The sequence below is a fragment of the Poecilia latipinna genome, unplaced genomic scaffold (assembly GCF_001443285.1).
Source record: "Poecilia latipinna isolate Pla-1442-1.1 unplaced genomic scaffold, P_latipinna-1.0 Scaffold629, whole genome shotgun sequence".
Taxonomy (NCBI): Eukaryota; Metazoa; Chordata; class Actinopteri; order Cyprinodontiformes; family Poeciliidae; genus Poecilia; species Poecilia latipinna.
In genome coordinates this window covers 16,400-42,981 of record NW_015113245.1, presented here as the reverse complement: position 1 = coordinate 42,981, position 26,582 = coordinate 16,400, and the positions used below count along the sequence as shown (strand labels likewise).

At 39.7% G+C, this 26,582-nt stretch overlaps 3 protein-coding genes across 4 annotated transcripts; 2 read left to right on the top strand and 1 right to left on the bottom strand.

Annotated features, from left to right (window-relative positions):
• Window positions 1-2,536: 2,536 nt before the first annotated feature.
• On the bottom strand, window positions 2,537-9,888 carry arpc2 (actin related protein 2/3 complex, subunit 2). The gene is made up of 10 exons (XM_015043392.1): window positions 9,671-9,888; window positions 8,441-8,475; window positions 8,135-8,247; window positions 6,277-6,322; window positions 5,949-6,135; window positions 5,666-5,759; window positions 5,046-5,172; window positions 4,475-4,575; window positions 3,789-3,889; window positions 2,537-3,053 (listed from the first exon to the last, which is right to left on the bottom strand). Exons 1-10 carry the CDS (start codon window positions 9,742-9,744, stop codon window positions 3,032-3,034), a joined length of 900 nt encoding a protein of 299 aa, XP_014898878.1. The 5' UTR covers window positions 9,745-9,888; the 3' UTR covers window positions 2,537-3,031.
• A 5,686-nt stretch (window positions 9,889-15,574) lies between these two features.
• On the top strand, window positions 15,575-18,909 carry LOC106954115 (C-X-C chemokine receptor type 1-like). Its single transcript, XM_015043385.1, has 2 exons — window positions 15,575-16,131; window positions 17,288-18,909. Exon 2 carries the CDS (start codon window positions 17,290-17,292, stop codon window positions 18,343-18,345), a length of 1,056 nt encoding a protein of 351 aa, XP_014898871.1. The 5' UTR covers window positions 15,575-16,131; window positions 17,288-17,289; the 3' UTR covers window positions 18,346-18,909.
• slc19a1 (solute carrier family 19 member 1) lies at window positions 16,633-25,834 on the top strand. 2 transcript variants are annotated; one of them, XM_015043384.1, is made up of 6 exons: window positions 16,633-16,645; window positions 21,237-21,787; window positions 22,492-23,236; window positions 24,446-24,638; window positions 24,970-25,111; window positions 25,299-25,834. In XM_015043384.1, the coding sequence occupies exons 2-6, from the start codon at window positions 21,518-21,520 to the stop codon at window positions 25,491-25,493; spliced, it is 1,545 nt and encodes a 514-aa protein (XP_014898870.1). In that variant the 5' UTR covers window positions 16,633-16,645; window positions 21,237-21,517; the 3' UTR covers window positions 25,494-25,834. The 2 variants fall into 2 exon arrangements, with proteins under 2 accessions (XP_014898870.1, XP_014898869.1); XM_015043383.1 differs by lacking the exon at window positions 16,633-16,645 and adding an exon at window positions 19,724-19,806 and having other exon boundaries at window positions 21,203-21,787.
• The last annotated feature ends 748 nt before the right edge of the window (window positions 25,835-26,582 follow it).

Below are 26,582 nucleotides of genomic sequence, written 5' to 3'. Positions count from 1 at the left end.
CCCTGAACTTCACATTTTAACGGACAAAAAGAGAGCAGTGCGACTTGGATGTAACGAGTAACGCGACACTTTTGTAGAAATGTAGTGAAGTAGAAAGTACAGATACTTACTGCAAAATGAAGTGGAGTAAAAGTAGAAAGTATCCATTATTTAATCTTCTTAAGTAAAGTACAGATACACGAAAATTGTACTTAAGTACACCACTTCCCACCACTGCACCTAAAGTACCGCATGAATCATTTGTCTTGAGTTGGTGCGTCCCATTTGAAGTCGGAAGTAGGAGATTATGACTGGAAAGTCGTAAAAATCAACTGTGAGACTTTTCAGAAGGCATTAGCGTGGGAGAAACATCGACTACACCCAGTGACCACTTGCAAGGCAGAATTCGAATGTCAATATGGCCGAACTTCACATCAACAATAGTGAGCTGTGGTGGAAACGTGTTTTTAACAAGACACACTTGTAAGAGTGCGTCAAAATCCCAAAGGAGATTTTGACGCACTCTTGAGTTGAGTTGAGTTGCTTGAGTTACATATTACTATATTGCACTTTGGTCTCAGCATGCAATATAGTACGTTACACAGCAACTCAAGCATTGGCAAGCTTGAGTTACACAGCAGGGCTATGATCCACATAGCAACAATCAGCAAATCAAATTCTAGAGTTAATAACACCAGATTGAAATTGCTCCGCGGTTATGTAAGAAACATTTCCAGTTAAAGCAAATCCTTGGCGCCAGCTGCTATTGCCAAGTGTGGCTCAGTCCTAGTCCTAAAACGCTATCAAAAATCTGCAATGTAAAGAAAGCATTTCTCTTTTCAGGAGAATATCAAAAAAGTAAAGTTTTCCTTCAGATGTTGGACATCAAGCAGCACTTGGAATTTCTCCATCAGCCCTCAATCGGTCTCCTTAATAGCCAATTAAGCTGGCCATTGGGTGACGCTAGCCTCCTATACTTTCATTCCCGTATTGGATTTAAAAAACAAAAACGCAAACCAAGGACCTACAACTGAAGCTTGACTTTAAAATAACATGTCTGAATAAAAACAACTTGAAAATACGACATTCTTGATTGTTGGCATTTCCCGTGTTTACACGCACTCGGAATGAAGTTCTTTTACATTCTGTGTCCCGAGATTCAATCGTGCGATAACATCTACCGGATCGTTGGAGATCTATCACAACGCAGAGGGCTTTCCTCAAGCATCTGTCCTCAAATGGCTTCCAAAGAACCAGAAGAGATCTTATCTTATAGACTTTCTTAGTCAAAAACATTTTCAGTGATAAGGTTCTAGAGTATCTTCCATTGTACGGTTCAACGCTCCACCATACAAGATTGTGATTGGTAACAGGCAACATTTTGTGGCTTTTATGTCGATTAGTGGCAAAACCCTGACCAAGTACTCAACTTCTGTCATGAATTACTATTAACAGTGCTCATCATAAATGTACTTATCATAATACTGTGAGATGTCTTTTGGTTGAGGCATGACATTTTTGGATGATTGTGTTCCTTCTGGTTTGGGATATTGTGCAGCTGGAAAGTTTTTTAGCCCTTACTTTTTTTTTGGTCCATTATTATGGTTTGGTAACCATGTGAAGGTGTTATTAGCATCTTGGAAAGCTAAACTAATACATGAACTATGACACCAAGTCCCAGAGGTGTAAATGAAATATCTTTAAACTGAATTGAAATAGGAGTGAGAATACATCCTTGAGGCGCTGCTCCGCTTAGTTCAATGATTTGCACTAGAGTGCAGGTTAGAGTAACATTGTGTTAACAGTTATGGAGAATTTTATTGTCAGAAATCCACTGTGGCTATTTTTATCAACGTGATTAGCTTGTGCGCAGAACTTACGCAATTGTCATTTGTGGATTAGCGGACGAGACAAGCAAACTGTATGTGGTGGGAGCCACCATTGTCGATAATTTCTCTCAACTTTTTTGTCGATTTAATCACATAAAATCCCAATAAAACAAAAAAAAAAATTTGTGTGTGTGTGTGATGAAAGAAAACAGAAAACAGTTTAGTTTAAAAGGCCATATGACTCATAACATCAGGTTCTGTCACATTAAGTGCATGGACTCACCGCTCCTGTTTGTTTGCCTCTTCCGCCACACAGAACAAGGAAAATTCCTTTACTAATGAACATGAAACGATAGTGATAAAATATTTGCGGCTCGCTTTAATTAATCTGCTCTACTTGTTTTTGTGATTGACAGTTTTGTGGTTACCTTCCTCAGTGTCTGTGCCCAGAGCACAGGTGTTTGCAGTTTCATTGACCACAAAAACACGACAGACAGTATTCCAAACACAATAGTAATCTGGAATCTGCCAAAAAAAAAAATAAAAAATACAAATGACTAAAGACTCATATTTCCTTGTTGAAATGAGGAAAAAGTCAGGGTGGAGATGGAGGAAAAACGAAAACAGAAATGCAGAGACAGTGCATCTCAAGATTGGAAAACGTTTTATGAATAAAACAAGTTAGAAGGTATTCTCACAGGACAAAAAAAAAAAAAAGATATTTTTGTCTTTTTTACGTGTTTTATTTTTCAAATGATGATGGTACAGACGACATGAAAGCACAGAGAGGAAATTTCAATCATCCAACATGTGGACAATGCATGGTGAGGGAAGGATAGGGGGCAAGCAAGAGTACCAAATGGAGTAAAATATCGTATCAAAAGTTTCATTCATTTTGTTCATATATATATTTATATAGGACTAATAATTCTCTAACAATGCAAAGCAAGGAAATGCCCTTTTTTTCCCCATTTATCTTTAGCTTTCCTTGTGTAGAGCCAACTTTATTACTCATCCAAAAACAGGAAGAAATCTTAAAAAAAAAAAAAAAGTAAAAGAAAGCTGGATGTTTGTTTTTTTTTTTTTCTTCTTTTGGGTGGGAGGCGAGGCGAAGAAGGGTGGGGGGACGTCCTGAAATCCTGTCCAATGTGGCGTTGAAGTCAGATTTGTGGTGCGGCTGAGTGTGCCCACACGGGTTTGGGTCTCTCCACAGACGGCTGGCCTCAGCGGGAGAAAGTCTTCCCACTACAAAAGTGAAAAAAAATAACAATAGGTGAGCCAAACAGCAGCTACGATTTTTTTTCCTGACACTTTCTCGATCGGGCTGGAAGGATTTTTATTAAGCTTACACATCCTTGATTGAGTTAGGACATACCAAGAAGTCGAGTCTTACCTTCTGACGCAGACAAACTTGAAAACTGTCCCTAAAAATGAAACTATTCTCTACAGAAGCTACAATGAAACCAGTTTGTTGTTTAGTAGTTTGTCACTAAAAGTTGCGGAAACACTTTCCCCCCCAACCTCCGCCCCGAAAACTCTCAAAGAAAACAATTAAAACCGATAGTGATAGGAATTTCTCGGTATGCTTTAATTCTCTGCGAGCTTCCAATTAAATGAGTGACTGATGGGTTTCATTTTCATTAATTGCATCAGAAAATGGCTGCACGGAATTCATGTGAAGTGATTGACCTCTATCAAAGAAGTTTATTGTTGCTGTAATCCCAGAGGAATCCGAAGCAAAACATGGCAACAAAGGCGAAAGGAAACGCGGCGATCGTGCGTCATGAATAAATCTCAAAAACCTCCCTTCAGATCTCACCCGAAAGAAAATAAAAATAAAAAACAGTTTGAAAAAGATTCCTAAAGCATGAGTCGTATCGCCGAAAACAACATATTTCAAATCAAAGATTCACGTTTTTGTTTTGTCTCCTTATCTCGTTCTTCTCTGCGCGCCGGTGAACGTGAATGAAAGCTACTCACGAAATGGTCTTCATCTCTTTCTTCTCGGCGTCGGGTCGAGCGCGGTTCAGCACCTTGAGGAAGTCTGACGTCTTGGCTCTCATCCGTGTGTGAATGTAGGCCTAGAAGAAGATGAAAAAAGCAAAAAAGTATGAAGATCTAGATTAGCCGTTGCGAGATTTTAAGATAACAGGACGTTTTTAGCTCGTTTCTGTTTGCGATGATGAATTTCAGCACAATGTTTTATAGTCATGCAACAAATACTGCATAAATGCTTACTGAGCAGCGCATAGCATGAAGAGATGGAACGAGAGATTGGACGTTTTAAGAGCGTACCAACCCCCGGCGGCCAATAAATCCACCTTTGTTGACTCACTGCTTGAAGTAAGGGCACTTAACAACCACTTCCGTTATCCGTTTGTGATCGGAATGTTTCCATAGAAGCTTTTAATGACATTCTTTCAAAAAAAAAAAACCAAGCTGGGATTACGATGTTTAAGCATAAATCAAACCTAAACAAACACCTGTTCTGGCAGGACCCTAATTTACACTTCCAGCTAAGCTTTTTATTTAAACAGAAAGGCTTTGTGAGCAGTTTGTCTTCTACTGCAAACCCTGATTCCAGTTAGGAATGCAAACTCTAACTCCTGCATTTTTTATGTTTTTGCAAAAAATAGTGCAGGTTTATGGTTTATGAGCAGAGTCACCTTGGAGCACTTTATGTGGTAGTGCAGGTAGTCCCTGAAGGTGTGGATGAGGTTGATGGTGTTGTCTCTGGCATTGGCACTGGTGTGACGAGGAAACAAGACTGCAGGGACGCAAGCACAAAAACACACTCAGAAAACAAATATCGATAAGGGCTGAAACGATTCATCGCGATAAATCGATCATTGAAATAATCGGACTATACAGACGTTTAAAAAAAAGGCCATTTGCTGAAAAGACAACATATTCACAGCAGTGTTTAAGCTAAAATTTATAAAATGCATTTACATTTTCCATTTGTTTTACGTAAACCTCCTCAACTGGCAGATTTTTAGCTTCACCTGGTTCAAATTGTTGTTGCATTTTAGCCAATAAAATGTTTTTCTCATTTAAAAAAATAAGTTGATTTGTTTATTTGCATCTTTTAATGCATTTCTAATATTGTAAAAAAAAAAAAAAAAAGGGTTAAGTAGTTAAAAGAAGAAGATTTTAAAAAATGCCAATTTTTTAAAAATCCGATTAATTCATTAATCATCAGAATAATAGATTATGGAGTCATAATCAATTACGGACCGAAGGTGATGTATCCGATGTTGTCCCCGACGGCAGCGTCTGTGTCCTTGAGCTCCAGAGGCGGCTCCCTGTGGCTGAAGAGCACCTGGGGGGCCGTGTGGCTGGCTCTCCGACCCTCTTTAAACTCCTGCACACAGAAACACATGTTGCTATGGATACTGAGGAACCTTTATGTCACGTTGCAACTTTAAAAGTCTTAAAAACTGGTTCAATTTAACTAACAGCACTGGTTGAGAGATGACATCCAAGTGTCTCTCAAAGATTAATTGTGAATGTTGATGTTGTGGGCAGGAATGATCTCCAGTAGCAGTCAGTCTTGCAACAAACCTGCAGAGGACTCTGACTGAAGACTGTGGCAGTGTGTCACGACACGCCAACAGCTCAATATCCAGCCAGTAGAGACCGCATTTAACAACAACATGTCCTGGATGACAACATTAGTTGCTAGGCAGCTCTGCTAATCCGCTTTGTTTTCTATTCTTTGGTTATGTCTGAAATTGAAGTGGCCTACTTAAAGGTGTGGTGAGGGTTTGTGGCAAACTGTTTTTGGATATAGGGCCTGGTTTTTATTAAATATATATATAAAAAAGGGCACGTTTGCAATTTGCCGCCTCGCTCACCTGCATGAAGACTTTCCCGATGATGACGTCGTCGTCGTCTTTGAACACGGTGCTGAACACGACCGTCACTCTGTCCTTCTTGGCCTCCAAGTACCTGAGGGTCCAAACACATTTAGTTTGATCTAAAAGTCAAAACATGTCTATTTCGGGAGGGAACTGCAGCTCTGAGTCAGCTTACAGAGACACACGTCAGCTGAATAAAAGGAACTCATCTATTTGGAGCCAACCGCTTCCTGACTGATCTCATCAGAGAAACAAAAAACTAAATACTTGATGCTCGTACATGGACTCGTCGTCTCTGTAGTGGACCACGGCCCTCTTCTCGCCCTCTTTGCCTTCTTCCTGGAACTTGAAGTACTTCTCGAACACCGAGGCGAAGCAGTTCCTCTTCAGCATCCCCGCCTGGTGAACGACCTCGTCTTTATTGGACGGCAGGGCTTCCAGGTCGTAGAGCAGGGACACGTTGTAGCCTTGAAGGGAAGGTGACAAAACGAATAAATAAATAAAGGAATCACAAAACTTTTCATTTCACAGATTTGTAACAAAACATGAAAAACATTTGACACTGCAGATAAAAAAAAAAAGAGATTTAAGCAACTTTGAGAACTTACCAGCCTCTGGTGAAACCAGGAAATTTCCATACACCCTCTTGAGTAACTGTAAATAAATAAAAGAATGATTTTTTTTTCCTCAAGAATCTCAAAAACAAAAAGATACAGGAGCAAAAAATAAATAAATAAATAAATAAAAAAAAAAAAATACAAAGTCTAGAGTCGATACAAAAGTGATCTAATTCAAGTGTTTGTTCATTGGGATGATTACAGCTCACAGGCAATAACATTTCCTTAGGAGTGCTGTATCTATGTATGCATGTTAGTGAAAAATTTAGTGGAAAGAAAATAATGAGAGTCGGCTTGAGGGTGCCTCTGTATCAGTAACTGCAATGGGCGAGGGTGGGACTTAACCAATACGGACTTTTATCACGATATTTTATGATACTATTGTGATAACAATAAAAGTGATGATTTAAAAACTATTTATTACTTCTTTTTTGGTAACCATGTGGCTGTGACTGTGTGTCACTGCAATTACAACCCCAGGAACAAATACTGTTTGTGAAAAAAACATTCCTATTCAAAACACACTTCTGATTCAAATCATTAAACTTTTAATCGCAACTGCATTTAATCATATTTTCAAGTTTATTGATATTTATCGACGCTTTCTTTGAACAAAATCCCGACTACGGAGAGTTTCAGGGGTTTTTAACATTAACATGGAATATATGACAACAATAAATCAAAATTATCATCCCGATAAATGATACCACCTCCGCTTAAAAGTAGCTTTATTATTTGAGCGCTGTGATTAAGGTTGGAGCTGAATGATGGCCACGCTGTGATTTTCACAACGCCCAACACTTCCCTGATTTTCAGCAGCTTGTGTGAAATCAGAAGACGGAGCTGACTTGAATAACAGCAGCAAGAGAATGAGCGCCCGAACGCACCATCTGTACCATAAAGGAGTCAAACTGGGGCTGGAGAGGAATGAACATCTCCAGGGGTGAGAGCTAAAGGGAGAGGGGGAGAGGGGGGCTCCTCTCTAATGAGAGCCTGTCTGTTTGGTATGAGCTGATGTGAACAGAGCAAATACACACGTCAGACTGAGGTATGGCAGCAATGCAGCTTTAAAAAACTATGTTTGCACGTTCCTCTTTTCTTTTCAACTCGCCGCTAATTTGAGAAAGAGGAATCTTTCGAATCAAAAGCAGGAAAGAATGTGAGAAAACCAAAAGGCTTCATCCTCAATCGTTTCCAAGCAAATCCTCAGCATGAAAGCACCTTGAATTTTGGCTCCTTTAAACGTCCCACTAAGACTGGGCGAAAAAGGGGGTTTGGAGAGGTGGGGTGAGGTGGGGTGGAGGGGGGTCTTTTCGGAAAAGCAGCCAAGCTGTGAGCGCACGCTGTCTGCAGCTCACAGCACTTCCTCGCCTCGGGGGCGAGTCACTCGAGCTCACTTCCTGTTTCTGCCTGGAACCACAGCAGCTGCTTTCTTCCTTACATGGCAACAGAGTGTTTGTACTGAAGGTGCGATCAGAGCAGCAGATGACGGATCGGCTTCCTAAATCTTCCCGGTCTGCGGCCGCCACTCCGACCTTGAAAACTTTGGGCCTGAGGTCTGGGGTTTTCCCAGCGACGACACACCTGTGCTGAACAAGATTTACATGCCTGCCGATACGCTATCAGTGCAAAAAGCAGAGCACAATGTCAACACTCGTTGCAGTTTGGTGGTTGACTTTCAGAGTAGAGGAACCACGAGTTGCACTTTTGAGTCTTTTAAGCGCAAGATGAAAACAAGACCGATACATTTTCGACACCTTAAAGCCGACTTTCAGAAACGTGTGCATGAGAAAGCTACGCAAAGATATTCCTCCAGACTGCTTTTTGATGGTTGATTATTGGGGTTTACCTCGTCAGCACCGTGCTCCTGCAGCTCCTTGTAGAACTTCAGGGAGATGCTGACCATCACTTTGGTCTTGTCCCCATTGGGGTTGGAGATGTGGTACAAGACGCCATCGAAATCTGGAGCAGCGGGAGGGGAAAACATTTATGTCTAGAGATGCTAAATTAGCCATTTTCTGCTATTTAATGTCAGCGCTTTGACAGCTACTGAGAGTTGCACAAATATAAATCAGTAAGATTTTTCTTTCTCTCTAAAATGAAAGCATTCAGTGCACTAAAAAGGCTTTAAAACTTAAGGTCGGAGGTTTCTCACCAGCAAACGTCACATCGACGGCCTCGGGTTTGGTTCTGTCGGGACAAAACGCTGACTGTTAGCATGCAGAAATGTGCATATAAAGCTTAAAATGTGAAATTATGGATATGGGTGGTGTATTAAATGAGAAATAAACAAAAAAAAATCTATAAAAGGAGCAGTCAAAGAGTTGCCGTCTCATCTCTGAGTATGCAGAGTTGGCCTACTGTGAGTTTCAGTACGTTAAATTCAATTCCTAAAAGTGATTTTACACAGAGGTTATCTGACTTCCACCTTTTTCAAATGGAAAAAATAGCACTAAGTAACAGCTACCGATGGTGCAATTTGACTGAAAAGCAAACAGTTGTGAAATACGCACTTTCCTATGACAAAAAATTTAATAATTTACAATTTAAGTTCAAATATGGAAAATGTAAATTTATCTCGTCTTTTTGAGTTTATTGTTCCTTTATTCCATGTTGGAATCAAACGAACGCAATTAAATATGTAATTTATTCTATTATTCAATCCAGATAGTTGTAGTTGAGTTTGCTCCATGAAGGTGGATGCTGCAGGGACCTGCTGATGTAGTTAGCCACTGCGGACTGACTTGACTCGGCTTGACTACAGGAATGCGGAAGCTGGGAAGAGGAGTGATGGTTCACTGACATGTAGCCACATAATGGATGCGCAGAGCGCTGTAAAACCTCTTAATAAGGCCGTTTATGTTGCGTAAACCACAGTTTTGTGCTCAACACGCTGCTAACGAATAACACTGGGACGACTTAAGAGTGTTAGGTTGACAGCGTTTAGCCAAACATAGTTGTGGGGGAACATGTAAACCCCTCTTTTGAGTTGTTTCAAACAGCCAAACATAACAGACATTTTCTGCTTTGGTTTCTGTATTTATTACATGTTCGTAAAATGACCCCCAAACTTTTTTTTGTGTGTGTGTGTTTTCTTCCTTATTGTAATATCTGGTCGGTGGGTTAATCTGCTCAGGATTGCCATTTTTGACATAACACGGCCAGTGTAGACACACCCCAGCTTCGGGCAAAGCAGCCCCGGCGGAGCAGCAAGCTACATAGTTTAAGCTTTTTCAGCACATTTATAGACACTTAGAGCTGAAACATGTAGTTTTGTGAGCCTTTATCGGCGGTAGTTTCTTGTCTTTTTTTATTTTTAAAGCTGCGGTCCTCTTCAGGGAAACGCTGAAGGGGGAAGCTAGCTGCCGTTAGCAGTTTTTCTCACCCGTTGGATGCGCCGTCGAACTTCAACGTCAGCGTCTCTTCTATGATGCGGTTATTAATTTCTAAGAGGATCATCGCAGCGGATGCTGGTGCTATTTGGTAGGATTAAACCGCTTTGTGTCAAATATTAGGTGAAAATGTTTTCCTTCCTTGACAGACCAGACCGCTTCCGTCGAAGCTCCCTCCGCCTGTAGCTTCCGCGTACTTCACACGCAGGACCCCGGCTGATTTGGGTGGCTTCAAATGTTGCCTGTCTTTAATACGCCAATTCAATTCAGTCCAAAAATATTTTATTTATCCTGAAGAAAATTTTAATTCAGTTTATTTATATAATATTTATATAATTCATAGCATTCACTTTTGCAGCAGGCCTTCATATTGAACATGTATGTAGCGACAGTGGGGAGAAAAAAACCCCTGCTCCAACATGCTTGCAGCATAAAAATACTGCTATAATTCCTAAATTCACAAAATATTTTTTTTCTATATATTTGCGTGATTTTCTTTATTTGAAATGCTGTGACTATTTCTTACTCTGTAGCTTACACTGTGCCTGTATGTGCCATTAAACACAGGCACATATTAATAACACAAATACAATATCATCAAAAAGCTAATATAATAAAAAAAATCTGCGTTTTAATTGAGCAAGAAAATATGTGTTATATATTACCCAGAGTCATTAAACAGATATGTTTTTCAAGCATTTATTTGTCAGGCTGATTGCAGCAGTCAGGATAAGCTTCAGAAAACAATAACATATTCATTTTAGAGATTGTTCCTCCTTGTTTGTGCTACACAGGATTAGTAAAATCCCTCAAAACTCAACGTTAAAGTTGTAACCGTGATTGTGATTTGAAATGAATTATTACAGGGACTTCTGCTTTCAGCCACAGAGAGAAAATGAAAGCTTCTGTCAAAGAAGCAAATAGTCAATCTTTGATCCTCCATGAAGGCGACTTGGGCTTGTGCCATGGGGCCCTTGATCTAAAGGGCCCTTTGTCAAGGTGAAAAAAAAATAATAATACAAGAGCTAAATACGTATTCAATTAGATTTAATAAAACAGTAGCAACGTTGGGCTCAATTTTAGAATAGTTACGTTTGGTATTTATCTTTGGCAACTCATTATGTGTCAGCTTAAAGAGAAATTAATAACCGCATAAGGCACACTGTCTTGATTGTGCCAAGTGCCAAACATGGGATGAAGACCAAATTAACCCCTGGCACAGATTCAATTGTTGCTAACCTGAACTAGACTCTGTTTTTCCACGTCAGCAAAAAGTAAAATCTGAAGACCGCCCATTAGCAGCCAAACAAAGGAGGCGTAAATGCTGAAAAAAACAGCTATATGATTTTTTTTTTTTTTTTAGAAAAGTTGGTGACGAGATAAAAATAGTCAAGCAAGAGGAGATAGAAAAGAGATGTTTTGGTGCCACTAGTCAGTCAGCCGGATTAATTTTACCACTGAAACGGAGCGAAAGAAGAAGATTAAACATGATATAAAGGAAGTATCTGACTGTTTGGGTATTAATATTTATTTATTTTATGCTGTTAGCCTTCTTCCTATTGTCTTGTATGATACAATATTACTTTTCTACTTTTTATTTTTACTCTTACATTTATTGAATCACCTTAACTTGTTTGGGAGTCAAATTTGTGATGCCTTTCTTGATTACCAGTCATTTGTTTGCGGTCATTAAAACCTTAGTTATCGTCCAAACCTGGACTGGACTTATTCAATTCTGAGAAATTACAGGAACTATAAATGTAAAGCTCGACAAAAGCACAGCCTTTATTTAGAAAAATATAATTATTTAAGATTTTCTACATTTTGTCTTGCAGTTTGATCAAACTTAATGGTAATCTGCACTCTGCTGCCACTCACAGTCCTATTTACTTTACAGTGTGCTGCCAAAAAAGGCCACTGTTATTACACTTGCTGATGGAAAAATATGTGTGAAAAAAGATCAAAGACTAATTGAAAATATCCTAACCTCTATATATGGACTTTATAAAATATCAAATTAGAAAGCCAAAGCAGTGAGATCAGTTTTGTCAAACATTTCGTGGTATCAATCACTGTTTTTTGTTTTTTTTGTTGGTTTTTTTTTGTTCTTTTGTCTTATCTCTTTTGGGGTCTTGTCCAATGATTCACATTCTTCATCCTTCCGCTTTTGTTTTGCCAAGTCGAAGCATTTTCCTTTTTAAAGGCTCACCTCAGATGTTTTTATCTCATTGTCAGGGAAGCTGGTCAAACAAAAACAAGACGCATCAGGATTGCTTTGTTTTGAGACTTCAGGTAAGACGACAGGTAAATAAAAAAATTTGTATTTTATTCCTTTTTTGTTTCTTCATAAAATTAACTCCAATTATGTTGGGAATTGTATCTGTTTGCAGATACTTTGACTTCAGGAGGCTGAACTGTTTTTTTGTGTTAAAGTTTTTGATAATATTTTACTTTTTTGACTTTAAAGAGATAAAAACAGTTATATTTTTTATAACATGTTTAATTCTTCCAGGTAAGAAAATGAAGATAGTAAATGATTGCTTTTAATGGATCACCAGAGACTTTATTAGTTGCTGTTAGTCGCCACAGTAAAATTATTTAAAAACTAAAACAGTGGTGAGTATTTTAATTGACAATTCATTAAATCCAGCCTGAAATTCAAGCTTTAGAGATTTAAATATACCTGAAAATTCAAGACTTTTTTTTCTAAATGTCTATAATATAGGTAATTTTAGATGAATACAGTTTATTAACTACCAAATTAATGTATTAGAAAAGAAAAAAAATATCATATATAGAAGAGTACTAATTTTGTTTGAAAAATGAAACGCCTATATAATTTGAAATCATTTTAATAAAATTTATTTTCTCTTTGAGTTATTGCAGATCATACAGTGATAAGAATATGTTAAAGTACAGTTTATAATGTGTTTTTTCTTTGCCATGTTGAATAGGAAATGAAGGATCAACCAAAGTTCTGGAGTAAAAACATTATATTTTATGTCTCATACTTAGTTCAAAACTATATTTGTTGCGGCACTATTTAAAAAAAATACAGATTTCTACTGTTTTAAAATGTTTTCATCTTTTAACAAGATATATTCTCTAACCATAAAAAAATCTATTTATTCTAGTATAAGGACTCTGTAAGTGCTTTAACCACTTTCTCAGAACTGAGACAAAAGTAATTAAAGAGATAAAGCTGGATCGTTTAGTAGTAACTAAACAATCCAATTTATTTGTCATATTAATAACTTGTTCCTCTGGGGGGGTGGGGGGGGGGAGGAAACCCTCCTAGTCCTCACAGAAGAACAGATCCGGTTCTTCTTGTGTACAAAATAACTAAAAGATTTGATAGGCACCATGTGAGTTTATTCTTTTGGATGTAACAATATACTAATGAAGTGTTTTTCTCAGAAGAGCCGGCTTGGTGACAGATGTGCAGTAAGCGCATACCCGTGTGATCGTACCTGCTGTTGTTTTTCATCCTCCGTCTTTCTATTGTTCTCTGTAAATTCATCAGAGCGCTTCTAGTTTCACTTTAAGAGAAATATGTACGAAACGCTGTCTTTTCTCTGAGCTTAAAAAGGGCATTTACTTAAAAATGTATATATGTTTCATCGTATGATGTTTGTTTAGTTGATTCCAGTAAAGGGGCACTGTGGGACATCTGTCCTAACACACACAGACACACACACACACATACACGCGCGCACACGTACACAAAAAAGTCTGTTTACTCGTGTCTCATGAGGAATTCAGCTGCTTCTTTCAGCCTTTTTCCTCCTGTGACTATTTTAGATTAGATAACAAGCTGCTCAGTGTCTGTTTCGGATTGTAAAAAGAAAAAAAAGAAACCTTTTAGCAGAACAAACAAAATACCAGATCAGAAACCGTATGTGCAGGTGTGCCAAGAGACCATTTGAACAAATGAGGGAAAAAACAACGTGTGACTCACTCAACAGAAACCCCCTTCTTTTTAAAAAGGAAAGAAATCTACGTGTGAATTTCTATGGTGTCAGTAATTAGTGAGCTGTTGAAGCAATAAAACCTATAAACATGCTTTCGGCCTGCAGAAGAAAACTGGAGCACCTGCAGTTCACATGGCAACCAGGGAGAAAACATCGGTGCAGACATAAAACATCCAGTTACATGGCGTCCTCTGGGTTCTGGCAGCAACAGGACTGACTGTTATGTACACAAAGAGGGCCTGAAACCTCCAGATGATAAAAAGAGAAAACCTAACGTGGAGGAATACTGAGAACTCTCAGAGTAACTGGACTGACCCAAGAAAATCTCATGATACTTGGAGGACTTATCTGCTCGGAACAGTGAGACATCTTTTGGAAAACCCAAACCTATAGAATGTAGCTGCAATTTGTGTAGCGTGAATTTAAAGGATTTATCTTTAAAAATGACTAAATAAAGACATTTATTTCAATATTAAACTGCTTTTAAGTTGTTTTTTTTTTTTTACAAATTAGAGTTGCATTACAAAGAAGAGCAAAACAGAAAGGTGGGAATGCCAAAAGTAAACACAATTAAAAGTGCAAAATGAAACGGCACATTTCAGGTGTGAAGGAAGAGAGCGTTTTTCACGCGAATGACACTTTAAACTTGACTGGAATGTCTTCTACTTTCAGTTGTAAGTTTACCAGAAAAACACGAGGATGGCGTTTGATGAAGCGGCAGCCTGCAATGCCGTCTTCAAGCTGCCAAGATGAGTATCTGCTGGGCGAGTGTATTCCTCCGAAGCAAATCAAACAAGAATCCAGACACCAGTCGAGTTTTTCCGGAGAGGTTGCTCGAGTTTTCCCAGAAAGGCGAACGTCCAGTCTTACGGACTTTCAACGTGTGTGGCCAGCTGCCAGCCTGTCGGTACAACAAACAGCTCAGGTTTTTCCAGATGAATGGGATCCTAAACAAATCTGGAATTCAATGTGTTTTGAATATATCCACATTAAATGCTTCCACATATGTATGATGATAAAGGAAAACGAATAAAATGTGTGTGTTTAGAAGAAATATCCAGAATAAATATCGGATTCTTTCAAACTCTCCCAAGGTCTTTAAAAAAAAAAAAAACACAAGTATTTTACTCTATGCACTGACTGACGGTGTCACAGTGATCCTGCGTGCGCTTCTACGAGGTTATTTTTGTTGTGTGGTTTCGGGAACTGACGGTCTGATGGGACATGCTCCAGCTTCCACGCTGTCTGACCGTGACATCTGCTGCGCTCCCACTGAGCATCATGCCAAGAGCATCGAATTGATTTGTTGTTCAGAAACAACAAATCAGTAAAAACAAATCGAACCTTGGAGTAGTTCTGCTTTTTATTTAATTGTTGTCAACACCTGTTCAGCTGGTGAGAGCAGTAAGAGACACCTTTGACTTTAAAAAAAAAAAAGTAAACTATATACTGGCATTTCTTGTTGGGGTGCCGTCTTACTTCCTGGCGGCGTGACAATGAGGGCATTTACACTTGTAAAAGCCTGCATGTTGTTAAGCAGGGTAAATAAGAAAGATGAGTCAAAGATGGAGTAAAAATTAAATGTGTGTGTTTTGATTCTTTGGAAGAGCAATATAGCAGTAGAAGGCGGGGAAGGAAGGGTTCTGTCAGCAAGACAGTCCGCCACCTGTCATTACTGACTACTTTACAAGCTTCTCTTCATGCTCTCTGATGTTTGTCTCAACATGAAGCTACCTATTTTCCTACTAAAACAACAGAAATACTGGCGTACCTCTCTGCTTCAGAAAAATACCGAGTTGGCAGATTGTTGCTTAAAACAATCAGTCTTTTACTCAATCAAGGAGGAGAACATTTTACAAACCGATTTCCAGAAAGTGGATTTTGTGAAACACCTTGCAACACGAAGCTGGTTACCCAACGAAATCCTGTGACACACACTCACCTCTTGTGTGCAGTACGAAACATGAATCTCCAACCACACAAACTTATAACTATCAATAAGCGTACCCTGATTTTGCATCCGGTGAATCATCAGAAAGCGGAGACGGGCTCAGGGAGGCCGTTTACTTCTACAAAGTACAGGTTGGGTTTCTTAGAAAATGTGAAATATTCTGCAATTTTATGGTTTGATGCATCCAAAACTCCAAAACAACATCGAGAAACATGGTGGTGGGAGGTTAATTATGTGGCCTTGATTTTAATCAGATGAAGATGAAGTCCTATAAAGGTAGATGGAACTATGAAGCCATTCCAGATTTTTAGAAAATACTTATTTATTCTTAATTCAACAATAGATTATCTTAGAGGAACATGTTGTAGAAGTGAAAAAGTGTTGACGCAGTCGTGTTCAGGAACACATGTAAAAAAAAAGGAAACAGGACATTGGGTCAATGCCGCAGTAGAGAAAAACAGCTGGACATAATGTATTATTACCACACTGGCGCAGAGTCATTTGGATGCTGGAGTTTCCCATCAAGACAGAGGTGAGTTCCTGATGCAGTTCATCTTCTAAAACATTTAAGAAATCTGGCTAAATTAATGACATTTGATATAGTTTGAAATTCAACAACTGTGATAGGAATAAAAAAGAAGAAGCTTAGGGAGAAAGCTGAAATTAAGTAGTTTCACTTAATGAGTTTAATGATTTTGTGATGTACTTTGTTCAGTATTTTCCTGAATTCATCAAATTCAGACATTTATTTGTACCTTTTAATGGATATTTAAACTGTTGCCTTGCTAACAAAGAAACTGATTGTTATTTTCGTATTAAACGCACGTTGGAGGCAGTGCACCTCCAAGTATCTTCCTGTATGAAACGTCTATGAGAATTGAAGATGGAATTTATTTTCTGGCTGAATTACAATTAGGAATAAGGGTAGGCATCAATAAAGTGACATCCACTTAAACTTCAATAATATTTTGGTTACTTCTATATTGCACATTTGCTTTAGGAACATTTTATTTGTGTGCATGTTTCAAGCAGCAGCATTACTGTTGGTGCACAGCCTCCAACCTCCTTTTTCTGTCTAAATTTACAGATTTTTCAGTTGAATGTAACTCCAAATTATTTACAAAAAATTGCCTATTCACAGATGTTTTCAAACACCATATCTAAAATATATAAGAAAGAAAATCCAGTTTGGGAAGCTGAAATATAAAGAAACATTATCGATACGCTATTGACTGGCATTTGCAAAACAGCCAATCAATGTGTGCCATTCATTTTCCTTGTTGCGGATTGGCTGAACCCCCAAGAAAGTAAAGAAAGAAGAGTAGATGTTAGCTTCTACTGCAGCGTGACGACAGCTTCCACTTTGTGTATTAGAGCATATTAAGGTATATTTGAATTATTAAAATGGGTGGTTATAATGGTTGTTAGAGGGGATCGCAAGTATTTGTCAATTTTAGCAATGCATGGCTGGCTGTGGTGTCTGATCCACTGCATTTGATTCAGAGGAAATGATTATTTCCACCAAGAGGATATTATGTAGTTCTAATAAAGAACCTCTCTTCAAAATCCCACACTATGCTTTTAGTATTTCCTTTAAAATGCTGAAGCTCTGAAACCAAATTGAAGAACTTCTTCAAACTGTTTTCTTCAGTTTAAATGACAGATTTAACTCTGTTTCTTTCCCATAGCCATGTCCTTCACCTACGTCTTCACTGACTACTACTTTGAAAATGAAACTGAACAGCTCGACCTGAATCTAAACACAATACCATGCAATCCAAAGCCCCTGGATCCTACGGCAGGGGCGATCTCATCTCTGATCCTCATAGCTAACTTTTTACTGGCGATCCCTGGCAATTTGCTGGTAGGATGGGTGATCAGCTCCAGCAGACAGGTTTTGACTTCATCGGACGTCTACTTGTTCCACCTTACTGTAGCAGATGGACTCATGGCCCTGACACTCCCATTTTTTGCAGTAGCGCTGGTTTGGGGGTGGCTCTTTGGTGACTTCATGTGCAAGTTCCTCAACCTGGTCATTGAGGCAAACTTCTACACCAGCATCATCTTCCTGGCTTGCATCAGCGTCGATCGGTACCTTGTGATTGTGCGCGCCAACGAGACCCACGGGACTAAACAGAGGAAGTGCAGCAGGATCCTTTGCGCGGCGGTTTGGGCCCTCGGCTGGGGCCTCGCTTTGCCTGCCCTTTTCAATGACGCCTTCAAGCTTGACGAGGACTCCGAGAGGCTCATTTGCACGGAACGCTTCGACATTGGGAGTGTCACCAGTTGGAGGATCGCCACTCGTGGGTTTCGCCATATTTTCGGCTTTCTGATCCCGCTGGCCGTCATGGTGGCGTGCTACGGCATCACCGTCGCCAGGCTGCTGAACACTCGCGGTTTCCGGAAGCACCGGGCCATGCGGGTGATCATGGTCGTGGTGATTGCGTTCCTGCTGTGTTGGGCGCCGTACCATATAACCATGATGGTCGACACGCTGATCAGGACCAACCTGATACGGTTCGACTGCAGCTTCAGGAGGTCGGTGACCTTAGCCCTGGATATAACCAACACCCTGGCTCTTCTGCACAGCTCCATAAACCCGTTCCTGTACGCCTTCGTGGGAGAGAAGTTCCGGAAGAAAATGATGTGCCTCATGCAGAAGAAATTCAGACAGGAGAGGATGTCGGGGTCAAAGGTCAGCCGGTCAACCTCTCAGACCTCGGAGGGAACTGGAACAATTCTCTGAATGTGTTGAGCTCTTAAACTTAGTGCTTGTATAGTGAGAGGAATCAACAAACATGGACACATGGCTTAACGTTGTCTTTGTATCTGATTTGAGATGATGAAAACTGGCAGCAGTGTCCAAATCCATCACAAAAATAAGGTAAATTATATCAACTTTAGGACGTATTGGTTTTTTATTTGTTTGTTTGGAAATAAAATAGTATAGATATTTCAATTATGTTCAATGGTAGGACTTCTTGTATTCCTCTTAGATATTATGACACATTGCTGCCATCTACTGGAACTCGTCATGTTACACCTATGTCACCTCTATTCATTGACACAATGGTAACACATTTTGGGATATATTTAAGAAAATAAAGTACGGTTAAATCCCTTACAAGTATACTTTTACCGTATTTACAAATGTACAGTGTAAAGTTTCAACTTTTATCTTTCTTCTTTGTGAATAAAGACGATGCTGAATGTGTGCTTTCTTATGCAAATACATAAAAGTATATTTTTTTTCTATCCAAACTTGTTTGGTTTGATTGTAACCAATAAATCTATTTACAACTTGTTAAATGGATGCAGTCTTGTTGAATTTATGACTACTGTTAGCTGCCTTGAATTTGTTTTAACTTTTCCAAGAAGAAATTAATTTTATTTTACACATTTGCATCTTTAAGATAAATCTGTAAAGCAGATGACAAGAGTCAAAAATCATCATCGACCACAGGAATTTCCCATTGAACCTCAAGGTAAATAAATTGAGTGTCTCTTCTTCCTCTAGAGCCTGGGACATTCATTTATAAATGGAAGTTCCATCTGCTGCCTATACACTTTTTTTCCTTCCACTCAACTTCCCACCAATAGCAAATATTGTGTGGTTTATCTCCCTCTTGTGGAGATAAATCACACATGGTAACAGAATATGTTACCATGTCAGTCTTTTTTATTACATAGCATTTGTGTAATAAAAATACGTTTATTGCTCTAATGTAAAATTTTCAGTGAACCTGGAAGTCATAGTTATTACAGCTGCATTATTATTATTATTATTATTATTATTATTATTATTAGTAGTAGTAGTAGTAGTAGTAGCGGTGGCGGTACTAGCCTTGTAGTAGTCATAGTAGTAGTAATAGCATTAGTTGCTGCAATAGCAGTGACCTACCAGAAGAGGTCATACATGAGCTTTTTTGAAGGAGAAAGATAAGTTTAAAAGTAAAATCAAGAAAATTGTTGTAAGGATATTATTATTGTCGTAATTTTTAAACATATTGCTTAAGATATATTTTAAAAGCATTAGCCAGTCAAAAATAATTCTTTGTATGTCATTTTTGTGTGAGCTGCACAAGAAACAACTCCCCAAATAAACATGTTACAACTTATGAGACCATTAATCATCTTGGTTGTGGGAGAGAACTGCAGTTCCCAGAAACCCACGCGATTTTAAAGATTTGCAAGTGGTCCGCACGAGGTAACGTTACATTTATTTATTACATTTTTAAGCCCCCCGTTTTATGTTACTGAAATGCACGTTTTTAACAGGTAGCTAATCGTTTTCTGGCTTGCTGAGGTTAATTTGCTTTAAACGCCATTTTAATCATTTGTGCTGACGGAGTCCAGATTCCTGCTTCGCCTTTTAGACAGTAATGCTAACTTGTTAGCTGCAGCTTTCTAAATATGTCGTTAAACACATGACTGAAAACCTTCCGTCTCTTTTTAAGCTTTTCAGTCACATTAGGAGCTAGCCCGCGCTAGTACCGCGAGTTACGTATTTGTTCGTTTGTTGTAAAAACACATCCAGTCAGACCTCGTCTTCTGTTGCACTGTTGTTGTTTTCATTATAATAACACCTGGAAATAATGCAGAAGGGAAAATAAGTAAGGTCCTCATTGTAAACACATTAAAATGGTTTTATAGCACTTGTTTTTCTGTCTCAGAACCTAAGTGGGTTTAGAACATTCTGGGCCTTGCAAAAGTATTCATACACCGAAAAGGTGGGTACAGTACTTAAGAGTAGCGCTACTTTTCACTAATGTAAAAAGCTATCCAAGAAATGACTCAACTAAGAATTAGTTGGTAAAATGATAGGAACACATTTAATTTTGTGCGAATTCTGATGTTTTAAAGGCTAAAATAAAAACGTTATTAAACATAAATAACATTATTGTATTGCAAATTTAGGGTAGTGTGTTTAGGTTACTCTCAACAGTATTTCATAATAGTATCACTCAAGTAAAGTATGGTGCCTTAAAACTACTTGCAAAGGTAAATTTTTGGCACAAAAAAAGCTTAAGCAAATATAACTAATTACTACCCATTTTTTTATTATTATTATTATTTTTTTTTTACATTTTATCACTTATTTATGATGTATCTTAATACAATTTTAAGCAAGAAACCATCTGCAAGCATGATGCTGCCACCACTATATTTCACTTATAATTTATGTAATGTAGTTTATTTTCCTGATTGTCTTTTTTTTTTTTTTGCATAAATGTAACACCACAACACATTTGTGATTTAAACGGATTCGTTTACTCAGAGGGCAGTGATTTGTTGACTGCAGTGATTTGTTGACTCGGGTTATTTTGCATGTAGTTTAGATGGATTTGTTTAACTAAGCTTCCTTAATTCCATGTATAGAATACAGTACGTTACAATGTCGGTCTCTGAGGTGGAGAACATCACAAGATTTTCTTGTTGGCCATCATTTCATTATGTTTACGTCTGATTTGAGCTGTTTTTAACCCAAATGTGGAGAGATTTTGTTTAGGAAAACCACAAAGAGGGTTTTCCTTTTTTACTTTCCGTTACGCAAGACAAAGTCGGATTGGCTCAACTGACAGAACACGCTGTTATCGTTTCAGGTCAACAATGCGCCGGGCCTCAGCTGCTGGATAGGAACAATATTGCACGGTCGAAAGGGGCAAAGGTCAACAGCTTCTCTCTCATGCGGACGACGGCATGCTAGCTGTGTACCTACGATTTCATCATCCTGTAAAATGGTTAATTCCAGGTAGCTCAGCCTGTCTTCACTCACAGAGGACCAACCGGTGTCAGACAGCGCCGCAGGGTTTCCTCTTTCATTCCAGCCGGAGCAGTTTTGCTTCACATGCTGATCTGACAGAGCAGCGGAAAGGCAGCGCTTCGTATCCAGGGGCGACCGACATCCAGCAGCCACGATGGCAGCTGACCGAGCAGCGGCGGGGGAAGACGTGGATGTGAAGACGCCGCCGCTGCCACCGCTGCCACCGCTGCCACCGCTGGAGGACGGCGAGGGACGCGGGGATGCGGAGGCGGCGGAGGCGCCGTGTCCTGCCGAGGATGGCGGGAAGCTGACGTGCTCCGTGATGTTTCTGTGTTTGTACGGGTTCATGTCTTCCATAAGGCCCGGGGAGTCGTTCATCACACCCAATCTGCTGAGCTCAGAGAAGAACTTCACCAGAGAGCAGGTCAGTGCGGTCCAGACATTGATAATTAACTCGGCGGAAATGCAACAAAGGCTTTCCAACTCGTCCCGTTACAGTCGCATTGCAACTTTGCAACTGTTTGTCAGGATTTTCTGCTCGGATGAATTCATGTGTTCCCCGCAGGGAGTTGACTGATCCGTCTTACTCGAGGTCACAGTTCGCATTCCTCCTAACTGCGTCATCGGAGGAGGATGTGTGACTTGTACAGATGCGATTTTGTTTTATGACTTCGAAGGACCGAAAAATGAGCCTAAGAGTTCAGAAAGGTCTCTAAAGCAGTTGCAGTGGACAGACGACTCATGCTAATAAGCTTGTTAAAAATAGACAGACAGTTGCTTTTATTTTCAACCTTCTCCTATTTTGCTTAAACCTGCAATGTTTCTTTAGTTCATCCATCATCCACCTATAAATCCATCTATTTATAGTTTTAAATGATACAAAGATGAGAACTATGAAGGTTTATAGTTTGAAATTTGGATTAAAAGGATTGAACTCTTGAAATTAGTGTTTTAACAGAAGTGTTGAAGGATATTAAAAATAATGCCACTAGTTTTCTTGTCTTCTGTGTCAGTTAAGAAGTTATTTAATGTAAAATCAACCCTAAGACCGTAGAAACATTTGTTGCAATCAGTTTGGACACTCTGTGAGGGGAAAAGTTTTAACCCGGCACCGGCTGCTGTTCCCAGGTGACCAATGAGATCACTCCGGTGCTGACGTACTCCTACATGGCGGTGCTGGTGCCGGCCTTCCTGCTGACTGACCTGCTGCGCTACAAGCCGGTGCTGATCATCCAGGGCATCAGCCACGTGGTGATCTGGGTGCTGATGCTGCTGGGCGCCACGCTGCTCCACATGCAGCTGATGGAGTTCTTCTACGGCATCACAATGGCGTGCCGCGTGGCTTACTCCTCATACATCTTCTCCCTGGTCAGCCCGTCGCTGTATCAGCGCGTGGCCGGATACTCGCGCTCCTCCGTCCTGCTGGGCGTCTTCGTCAGCTCCGTGCTGGGCCAGCTGTGCCTGTCGTTGGGCGACATCAGCTACCATACACTGGACACCATCTCCCTGGGCTTCGTGAGCTTTGGGCTGGCGCTGGCGTGCTGCCTGCCCTGGCCGAAGCGCTCACTGTTTTTCAATCGGACGAAGAGCCGGGAGCCGGCGGAGAAGGCCGCCCCCTCCGAAACGGACGAGATGAACCCCACGCGGGCGGGTGTGTCCTTGACGGCGAACTGGAAGGAGTCCATCTTTGTGCAGATGCTACTGGAGGTCTGGAACATGGTGAAGAGGCCCAACCTGAGGCTCTGGTCCCTGTGGTGGATCTTCAACTCCACGGGGTATTACCTGGTGCTGTTCTACGTCCACATCCTGTGGAACAAAGTGCAGTCCACCACCAACTACAACGGCGCGGTGGAGGCGGCTGCGACCTTACTGAGTGAGCGCTTTACCTGGAATTATCCCATCTGGAGTTAATGGGAATATATATGATGTACGCTGGACTTTGTCCTAACACATGTGTAGGTCATTTAAACTGATATGCAAGTCCTTTGAGATTAGCAGATCCTGCCACTTTCTGAAAAGTCTTTAATATGTAATATTAGAAATCCATAAAAAGATGTAAATAGCAAACAATTCAATTCCGTTTTAGAATTCAGTCACACAGCATTCCTTTAGTGAAGTCTTGATCATTTGTAGCATCTGCTGCTAAATAATACATCTAGATGAAGTTAAAACTTGAGGAGTTCTAGGTGGAATAGATCTCAGACAAAAGTTGTTTTTATATGAAGTGCAAAATGTGGAATTTTGGTTAAATTGCGGCTCTTTGGGTGTTTTTCTTTCCGGAAACAGCCATTTTTGAGTCTGCATACTCCAGTTAATGATTAATTGATTGCTAAATAAATTGCCGATTATTTCAATAACAGATTCCTCACAATTTATGCACAGTAGGGCAGGGCAGTAAATCAAATAATCAGGGTTTTTTTTAGTGTTTGAAGATTTACACTGAGTGAAACCTTCGTTTTTCACAAATGCACTCTTTGGGTTTCTGTAATTTAGTGATGTCAGGATGCCCCGGGTGGCCATATTGTTTGACAAGCATGCTTTATTTACAGCTTGTATTTAAATTGGACTTTGAATTCAGGTCAAATCCCAGTGATAGAAAAAACAGCCAGCCTCTGAAAATTATTTTCGGTCATTTGCAATTTCTGTTTGAGAAAAAAAAGCAAGGGAAGAGCGAGTTTAGCTTGGTTGGGGCGTTTTCAAAGTAAAAGCTTCCGTCTTACAAGCCCGGGAGGATTTGGAGTTTTCCTTGTGAAAAAGCCAAGAAAACCCAGAAGAAAGGTTATTCTAACAGACAATTAAAGCCGTACCTATAGTCAGATGCTCCATCATTAGAGGCTGGATAACCTATTGATCTCATTCCCCCAGAGCTGTGAATAAAACCAACTGCTTTACGTTCCGTTTTTACTTCTTTCTGCACTTTAAACCAGTTAAGTAACCTGGAGATCACATGGAAACACTAAAGTGTCATAAAGCAAAACGTGATGTTGGGTAACCAACAACCAGATATCTTTGTTTGTTTGACCTGTCCTGATTGGGATTAATTCAAAATTATATCATTCCTCCCTCCCCTTCCACTCTGCAGGTGCAATCACCTCCTTCATGGCGGGCTTCGCTAAAATCCGTTGGAACGTCTGGTCGGAGCTGGTCATCGGCGGCATCACGGCGCTGCAGGCGGGCATGCTGCTGGTCATGGGCACCACTGGAAACATCTGGATCTGTTATTCTTGCTACATCCTCTTCAGAGGATTCTACCAGTTCCTGGTTCCTATCGCCACGTGAGTAACAAACAAAAAATATAGTATATACTAAGATGTTTCTGAAGTACAGATTTATTTTTATTTTATTATTATATAAACCGATAATGGCTGAAATTGTGCTGTAATTTGCCGTTTGTCGATTTAATTTAAAAATACCACCCTCTGAAGTGGCATTGATACGGCAGTCCAGTTTATAATTTAATCTTTGCAGATTGAGAAAGCTGCATCTGGAGTAAAAGTTTCCCTTTGCCTAGCAGCAAATTTTGCATTGATTATAAAGACTTATTCCTGCTTGTAGCGCCCTCTAGTGTTCAAACCGCTCAGTTTGTCGCTGTCTTCTCACCACCAGCTTCCAGATCGCCTCATCGCTCACCAAGGAGCTCTGCGCTCTGGTGTTTGGCATCAACACTTTCTTGGGGACGGTACTGAAGAGCATCATCAACCTGATATTTTCAGACAAAAGAGGCCTGGGATTAGACGTGGAATCTCAGGTGAGGTCGCTCACCGTAGGAGGCATAAAACATTTACAAAGGCTGCCTCCTTAACCCAAGTTTCTCTTAAATACAATTAAAAATCTAGCTAATCCTCTTGAAGGCACGTCAAACAAAAACTTTTCCTGGGATCTCGTCTCGCTGTCCGCCACCTCAGCTCCTTTCAGCTTTCAAATTTCTGTTGCAGTTCCGCATCTACTTCATCTACTTCACCCTGCTGACCGTGGTGTACTTAATCAGCGCTGCCGTCGTCCTCGTGCGTCACTTCTGGAACCGGGGGGAGGAGGAGGCATCACCCGACAGGCTGCACACAGAGCTCACACCTGTTTCAATGACCTCCGAAGCAGAACCGCTGTCCAACAGCCAAAGTGTCAAAACCTAAAGGCAGCAAACACTTTGGAGAAGCCGCAGAGGTGCCAGTCATATTAACCTGGTAAAGATGGCGGAGATGTTGGGTGTTTTTTTTCTGAGCCTTAATCATGCAACTGCCTCGTCTTCTGCTGTGTGAAGCCTCTTGCACTACATTTATGTTTTTCACCATAAAACAGTCACAGAGCACATCAGTATGTTTGAAGCATATTACACTTGTTTTTCCTAACACAGCACTCCGATTGTACTTGTTACAAATATCTGTAGACAAAATCTGATTGTATTGATTTTGCTGGTTTTTTTTTTCATTAACAAAGACAATCATATCTTGTGATAAAACCACATGCTGAAAGCTAAAAAAAACTGCTGGATTTTCTGCAGTGTTTAATTGTATTTGTAATACTCTAGTATTAATTTGTATTTGATACAAATCATTGTAGGACAACAGCCAAAGTGCCATATTAACAAGTCAGTTTTTAATCTTAGATTTTTTTTAAGATTTAGTGCCACGGTTTAAGGACCCAGAAAGAAAAAAAACTGCTGCTTTTACTTTGAAATTTATAGGAATGCAGTGTTACCTAATCCTGCTGCAGGTTATAACGGGGTTAAAGTTCAAAGTGAACTTCTAATTCCTACACAGCAGAAGTTTCACTTTGTCATACTCACTTTTTTTTAGTAGGATTCTAGTTTTTTTCAGAATGTGCTCACAATGTATATTTTTTACTTGATTAAAATAATTTCTGAGAAATGCGATATGATAGGAAATTGAAAGTTTTTATGTTTTTATTCATAAATAAAACATAAGTAGTTGCTACGCTGTATTTTGTCTTTTTTTTTTGTTTGATTTTTATCAAAATCTTGTAAGACCTTAAAGTAGAGTACAGGTACCGCTTTGCGCTGGTCTATCAGAAAATCCAGTTAAAATACATCGTTTCTTCTAACATGAACACAATCAGGACTTATGAGAAGATTTTCAAAGCACGCTCTCCAAGTTATGATTCTTGTTTACTCAGCTGTAGTTGTCGCTCACAACTCCGATTGTTTTTTTTTTGTTCAGGATTTCTCAGCAGGTGGTTCTTCCTTTAACTGAGCTGTTTGTACA

Bases quoted from the DNA above. Each gene is read 5' to 3' on its own strand.
- arpc2 (XM_015043392.1), bottom strand. From the start codon at position 9,744: ATGATCCTCTTAGAAATTAATAACCGCATCATAGAAGAGACGCTGACG. The intron at 5,173-5,665 runs GTGAGCGAGGCG...TTCTGTGTGCAG, and splicing joins TCGGGAAAGTCTTCATGCAG to GAGTTTAAAGAGGGTCGGAG. The intron at 3,890-4,474 runs GTGACTCTGCTC...ATCTTCTTCTAG, and splicing joins ACCACATAAAGTGCTCCAAG to GCCTACATTCACACACGGAT.
- LOC106954115 (XM_015043385.1), top strand. From the start codon at position 17,290: ATGTCCTTCACCTACGTCTTCACTGACTACTACTTTGAAAATGAAACT.
- slc19a1 (XM_015043384.1), top strand. From the start codon at position 21,518: ATGGCAGCTGACCGAGCAGCGGCGGGGGAAGACGTGGATGTGAAGACG. The intron at 23,237-24,445 runs GTGAGCGCTTTA...TCCACTCTGCAG, and splicing joins GGCGGCTGCGACCTTACTGA to GTGCAATCACCTCCTTCATG. The intron at 24,639-24,969 runs GTGAGTAACAAA...TCTCACCACCAG, and splicing joins TTCCTGGTTCCTATCGCCAC to CTTCCAGATCGCCTCATCGC.